Here is a 7,487-nt window from a genome sequence, read left to right on the forward strand (position 1 = left end):
AAAACAGAGTGCAATGTGCTAGCATTAGCAAAACTATGGATAGGATTTCGAGTCAGTGGAAGAAGGTCATTAATATACAAGTGGAAACGAGTGGGAGAAAGGTGAACCTGGTGGAACACTAGTGGCAAAGTTAGAAGATGAAGAGCTGTCTACCATCACCCTCAGTGAGCAGTCAAAGAGAAAACTGAATACCCAGTGGTGAGCTATGTGGGCTCACAAGAGCCCATTGTTATTTTTTTTGAAAATTCACGAGCCCATCGTTGAGACGATCATTTATTTTACAAATGAAATCTTGGATGCAATTATTGAGTATCCAGAGCCAAAACTAGGGTGGGGCAAGCAGGGCCCCATTCCCAGCATTTTAATGGCACAATCGATCGGTTATATATTTTAAAATTGCTTCATTTTTGATTTAATTACAGTTGGACCTCTGTTTAATAAACTTCTTTATAGCAATTTTTTTTTTTTTTTTTTATTCCCCTTGGTAATTACATTTAAAATAGTTTCCGCTGAACGAAGAAAATTTCCATGTAACAAAAGGATTAGGAGGGACAACTTTGTATGCATTTTTCTCACCTCTGGCCTTTAGGCAATTTAGGCTATTAGAAAGTGTGAATTAAGAGTGAAACGGTACCCACAGAGAAGTAAGATATGTTACTACTCTGTGGTAAAACCTATGCAGTCAGATACTGAGAAGTCGTGTTAGTCAATAATGCTTTCCATAGCCAGTCAGAGGATTAAGAAGATTTTCGACATGGATTATAGCCTCTGGTCAACCTGTGTTGTGATTCCCCTTTACTCCAACAAACAGGCATATGTTTTTCAGAAAAGTGAGTGATCCAGTGATTTACTGGAAGTGAGTGCCTTCCAGTAAATTTCTCCTGTCTATTTTATGTTTTATGTGTATGTTTACATGGTCACAGTAGCTTAATATCTGTGTGATTTTGACATTTTGCATGATAGTGAGAGTAGCAACAATTGATTGAGGCAACTAAGATATATAAACTTTACGAAAATGAAATGTTGGCAGATTTTGAAACTTTGTCGAGCCTTTCACTGTGTAGGTAGAAAATGTTCTAAAATGTAATGGCATACAGGCAATAATTAAAAGGAAAAAAACTATATCACCAATCTCCAAAAAACTAGTGTGAATTAAGGATGATTGCTAAAGAACTTGATGCAGAAACTATAAAGATCGGTCGTGTTTGGCCACAATGAGGGGCGCCTCCGTAGCCAGGTGGGAAGGAGCAGCAGTGCGTAGCACACGCTTCTTGATTAGACCGGGGTTCGAGCCCGTCACCACCAAATACGGAGGATGCGGAAAGGTCAGGGAATGACCACCGCATATCCCGGAGCAATATGGCCTTAGTTGCTAATGCTCCTAAAAAGCAAATAACAAACAAATAACAAACCACAATGAGCAGCTTGTAGCTTGCAGACGACAATTGTGGGTTGGAAGAATTATCCTGTTTTGTGCAAACATTTTGAATCAGAAGCTAAATATTCCGGATTATTAAATCGACTTTTAAATTTGGAATTTGTTAACAATTTAGTACTAATGATCGACATCCTGCAGGAGCTCTATTACCTTTCAGAAGCTTTGCAGAATCACAATGGTAAAAGCATATAAATTAATTATTCAAACTATCAATGCTATTGCTAATTTGAAAAATTCTGAAGGAAATTATAAAGCTAAATTTGAGAGCATATTGAAGTGGAAAGAATTTGAAGGAATCAAAATCAAAAGTAAAAAAAATTATTAAATGACAAGTTATTAATGCAACAGGGTGATTTTAAATTAAATAAAGAAAATGATACCATTGAAAGAAATTTTAACATATGCTACCCAAAATCGTGGAATGGGAAAGAATTTTCGTCTCGGTGGCAAGATGGTGAAAACCGAATAAGAAATTTAAGTTTTCTGATAAAATATGAAATAAAAATTAATTATTTTAGAGATTTTGTCGAAGACAGTTTATCTTTAAAATCAACTGAAATTACCTTTTCAATTAAGAAAGCCAGAAAATATCATTATTGGTGTAATGAATAATATTGTGACAATTAAACACGTTGCAGATTTTGATGACCATACATCTTAATAGAAAACATTGCTTCAATTTGATCTGGATCGTTACGTCAAATCATTCATCTGTAATCATCGCTCAGCTATTGAGCAGAGCAGATCGACAACAAATATTAATAAAGAAAGTAAATTCTACATGGCAATTTTTAGAATAAATTTTTCTTGAATATTTGTGAAATAATTTTTTTTTGTGTAATCTGCGATTTTTTGTGTACTTTTTCTAGAAAGTTTTTTATGTAATTTGTTTTTATATTGTGGAATGCTTTGTGATAGTTTTTATGTTATTTGTGATATGGGAAATATTTCGTGTTATTTTTTATTTGCAATATTAAAATTTTATCATGAAAAAAAAATGTATCTATTATATTTCCCGTTGTTAAAAAAAAAAAGGACGAATAAAAAAGTTATGCATGTGCTTGCACTGTAAATGGTTTATATATTTTAGGTATTTTGATTTGTATATATTGATTACAAAATAGAAGAGCTTTTTTATTGTAAATATTTTATTAATCATTCACAGATTTTCATAATTTCTGGAAGACAAGATACAACCCCAGAGGCTCACATCTGGTGAGTGTGGGCTTGGCACACCCAGGGTCCTGAGCTGTATATCATTATTCTTCTCTTTCTTGTTGATTTCCTTCTACTTCTGATCTCCTGCCCCTGCCCCCCCCCTCTCTCTCTCTCTCTCTCTCAGGGGTAACTAAGAAATTTTTCTTTAGCTGGTGCAGCATAAGGCTTCCTTTGCACTATATGGCTAATGGCTAATCCTCAGGCTTCTTTGCACTATATGGCTAATAATAATAATAAAAATAATAACAATGAATTTATGATAACTAAAGTAAGAGATGTATACTTGCAACTACAACGTATCTAAAGGCCCTGTAAAACAGCACCGATCTTGTAGTTGAAGTGGCATACGCAGCTGTTAGAGGCACCTAACAATGGAATGTAACAAAAATGTGAGACGAAAAAAGAAATTGGTGACAAATATTTGTATTGTTACAATTATACTTACTGCAGTAGTAACTTCAAGAAGCATGATTGTGACGTCATACTATTCAAAAATTCTAAAAAGTTAGAACTCCAGACACTGTCGTATTCAGTTATCATCGTAAGGCGAGGTATGACGATGTGGTTTTTAAGTTCGTTTTTTTTTTAGATAGACCTAGGAATGTTTTATGCATTCACTTTTATGCATGGTTAACAGGGTAATAACCCACATCTGTCCACCCACCTAAATCCGCCCCTGACTCGAGATATCATACCGGCCACAAAAAATGCGTCACACGCTCTAATCACACTACTAGTAGTACGAACGTGGGAAGCAGCTGATGGAAGCCGAGGATAACGCCACTTCGGTGATCGATCAAATTTACTCCGTAGAAAGTCGGAAAAACTGTGAGCCCATTGTTAAAATACTCACAGCTCACCACTGTGGATAAGAAAGAAATTGCAAAACACAGTTAGCAAATCCTAAGATGGAAGCTTATTAAGAAGCCCTTTATGCCAAAAACGATGAAAAGCCTCTGGAAAGTAAAGAGCAACTTTACTTTCCAGAGTAATTGCTAATTATGCTATACTCCATAATTGCTAATTATGCTATACTCCAATATATGATGCACCCTTGCAACTGGCTGTCAGAATGGGGGGAAAGAAATGATTGACAGGTTGTGACTCCGCCCGTTGACTGCATCCTCCTCTTCGTTTCAGGCGGACATCAGGCACACGACGTCACTGGAGTGCTAAATGCGAAATTCGTTGCATATACTGTACTTTCATTTGAATGCTGGTTTCTGTTCTGTTCTGTGCTCTGCTGTTCGTTTGCTGGTGTTAATGTTATTTGCCATGTGGTTCTGAGTTTCTGTGTCGTTATCCCATTCCAACCTGCAGTTAAACTGTTTCTTTGTTTTTTGCTGCCATGTGTTGCTTTCACATTTTCTTATTTCTTAGGTTCTTTTTGTGTTTTGTGTTTTTTTTGCCTTTGTTCAGTCTCAATGGAGCGATTGAGTGAAAGAATGTTGCATATTAACCTAGTATTGTGTAAAAAAAAAATTCTATGTTGCTGTTTTGTGGTTATAACAGGTGTCATTTTTTAATCGACTTTCATTTGTGTTTAGAAAAATGGTTAAATTTTAATGCAATTTCGGGAGGGATTCAAACAAAAATTGGTCGTTGGACAAAAAACAAATTACAATCAGAGTCATATTTTTCATCGACTTTCATTTGTGTCTAGTGAAAAATTGTTAGGTTTTTAGGTTACCTTTTTACGCGACTTCGGGAGTTATTTAGTGAAAACTGGTCGTTTGCTGCAACTCATTAGTCTGTTTCGTTTTGAAAAAAAAATTAGTGTTATTTTTAGGCATAATTATTTTAGTTGTGTTTAGAAAAATGGTTAGGTTTTTACGCAACTTTGGGAGGAATTCAAGCAAAAACATGCCGCTAGACGAAAAAAAATTATAATGGGAGTCATGTTTTTCATCAAGTTTCATTTGTTTAGTAAAAAATGGTTAGGTTTTTAGGTTACCTTTTTATGCGAATTCGGAGTTATTTACTGAAAATTGGTCGTTTGCTGCGTCTCATTAGTTTGTTTCGTTTTGAAAAAAAAAGTTACTGTATTATTTTTATGTATAATTATTTTAGTTGCTGCTCCGAAAAAACACTATACTCCAATATACATTGCACCTTTGTAATTGGCTGTCAGAATGGGGAAAGAAGTGATTGACAGGTTGTGACTCTGCCCACTGACTGCATTCCCCTCTTCGTTTAGGCGGACGTCGTGTCACGCAACGTCACTGGAGCGCTGAATGCGAAATTCATTGCATATACTGTACTTTCATTTGAATGCTGGTTTCTGTTCTGTTCAGAGCTCTGCTGTTCGTTTGCTGGTGTTAACTTTACTTGCCACATGGTCCTCAGTTTCTGTGTCGTTATCCTGTTCCATCCTGCAAGTAAACTGTTTCACATTTTCTTAATTTCTTAGGTTCTTTTTGTTTTTTGTGTTTTTTTTTGCCTATGTTCAGTCCCAAGGGAGCGAGAATGTTGCATATTAACCTAGTATTGTGCAAAAAAAAATTCTATGTTGCTGTTTTGTGGTTATGCAAAAAGTAATTTTATTATTCGTTGCATGTGTTAATTGACTTTCTTTTCTGTTTAGTGAAAAAAGGTTAGATTTTTATGACTTCGGCAGGGATTCAAGCTAAAATTGGTCATTGGACGAGAAACTATTATAACAGGCATCATGTTTCTAATGGACTTTAATTTGTGTTTAGAAAGGTGGTTATGTTTTTACACGACTTCAGGAGGGATTCAAGTGCAAACCGGTCGTTGGACGAAAAAAAAATTACAATGGGTGTCATTTTTCACTGTCTTTCATTTGTGTTTAGTGAAAAATGGTTATGTTTCTAGGTTACCTTTTTACGCGACTTCGGGATTTAGTGAAAATTGGTAGTTTACTGCGTCTCATTAGTTTGTTTCGTTTTTAAAAAAAAAATTACTGTATCATTTTTATGTATAATTATTTTAGTTGCTGCTCTGAAAAAATTATGTATTGGTGTTAATTTCGTTGTTTTTCAGCTTCGCCATACTGTTATTTTTATGTGACATTTACCACGTGCAGTCAGTCGTCGAGAAGAAGAAGAGGGGGAACGCAGTGTGGGCGAAGTTACGAACTGTACGTCACTGCTTTTCCCCTCGTCTTCTCGACGTGATGTTCAAATGGGCACCGTGTTCTGGAGAATTACCCGAAAAAATTGACGTATTGCCGTTGTTTTTCAGCTCCATCATACTGTTATGTCGCGTGCAGTCATCGAGAAGGGGGGTGAACGCAGTGAGTGAGTGAGCGGAGTTACGAACCGTACGTCACCGCTTTCCCCCCTCTTCTTCTCGATGTGATTTTCAAAGGGGCACCGTGTTCTGGAGTTTACCCGAAAAAAATTGCCCTATTGCCATTAATTTCGTTGTTTTTCAGCTCCATCATATTGTTATGTCGCATGACATTTGCCGAGTGCAGTGATCGAGAAGGGAGGAGGGAACACAGTGAGTGGGCGGAGTTACGAACCGTACGTCACCGGTTTCCCCCTCTTCTTCTTCTCGAAGTGATTTTCAAAGCGGCACCGTGTTCTTGATTATTGCCGCTAATTATTATATGCAACAGTTAATTTATCTAAGTCTGAAAGGGCATGTAAAAAATTTAATACTAATAGAGACTATACAGTGAAACTACGTTAAGTTCAAATCGCACATACGACTTACGGATTCCAGATTCTTCCGTCAGACACTTCCGTCTTCATATTTTAAAAAAATATAAATATTATTGCACACAAGCGCTGTGGCCAATATATGCTATAATCTATATTGTATTGTATTATAGAGAATAAATGCAATGAGCACTGGATACCATAACCTGAAATAATTTGTCATATGTATGAAAGAATTCGTAATACATCACAATAAACAGGAAACGTAACTCCGCGGTTTAAAAATATCAAAACCGATAGTACTTAACAAAATAAACTAAACTGAATTTCGTTCGCATTAATAGAACACAAACGAATAATATACTGTCAACTTAAACATGTGGCAGAAAAAGACACAAAGCTCCCTCTATGAGGATTAGAAAATAATGTTACCTATTTTACTGTCATTACTAAATTGTTAAATTTCAGACCGTTAAATGGACTCGAGGACAGAAATCCGGGGACACCTACCTAGTACCTGGTAGGCCCACATTTCGACCGGATAAAGGCAGTGACACTGCGAGGCATTGAGTTCACTTGTTCACAAAAGCGTTCCACAGGTATTTCCATCCATGCTTGCTGCACCGCTGTCCATAATTCTCTAGCATTCCTGAGTGGAGGACAGTGGCGGACTAAAGAAAAATCGGACCTTGGCAAGATTCTCATTTCGGTCCCCACCTAGGGTTGTCACCTTTCAGAAATTGTAATGGAGAACACAGTTGAAAGGGTTAAAAAAGATCTTCTGCTACTAAATATAAAAATACAGGTCTTGTATTATGTTGAAAGCTAAAAAGAGTCCTCTGCCTATAAAAATTTTGTACTTTAACTCAAAATCTAACAATGGAGGACATCATTAGGCTAATCGAGGTTTGTCGTGCACAAAGTAGGCCGGCTGGCAACCCTAGCCCAAAGAGTAGTAACATTTCATACTTCTCTGTGCCCTAGCCCTACCAGTACAAAAACCTCGCACATCCCATTTTGCATTCTTGTAACGCCAAACAACACGAGATTGGGAATATGCACGCGAGATAAAGGCTCCATTGGAGAAGAGACAATCACCAAATTGTGATCTAAAGTGCCTAAAGGACCTATCACTTCGACAATGCACTTAGAAAGGTTGTTTGTGAGAAAAAGATCAAGCGTGTTGGCTGTATGATTAGGATTGT

General features: G+C 36.6%; 1 protein-coding gene across 2 annotated transcripts in view; it reads right to left on the reverse strand.

Moving 5' to 3' along the window:
- The window catches only part of MFS18 (major facilitator superfamily transporter 18), a 299,997-nt gene extending 293,580 nt beyond the window's left edge, over window positions 1–6,417 (reverse strand). The window contains exon 1 of one of the 2 annotated variants that reach the window (XM_090373372.1): window positions 6,338–6,417. In XM_090373372.1, coding sequence (XP_090229498.1) covers window positions 6,338–6,375 — 38 coding nt within the window. In that variant the 5' untranslated portion in view covers window positions 6,376–6,417. Of the gene's footprint in view, window positions 1–3,101; window positions 3,176–6,337 lie in introns of those variants that run through there. The other variant, XM_090373373.1, reaches the window with a different exon arrangement.
- Between the last annotated feature and the right edge of the window lie 1,070 nt (window positions 6,418–7,487).

This window comes from Mastigoproctus giganteus, chromosome 5 (genome assembly GCF_048544385.1).
Source record: "Mastigoproctus giganteus isolate SK-2022 chromosome 5, ASM4854438v1, whole genome shotgun sequence".
Taxonomy (NCBI): Eukaryota; Metazoa; Arthropoda; class Arachnida; order Uropygi; family Thelyphonidae; genus Mastigoproctus; species Mastigoproctus giganteus.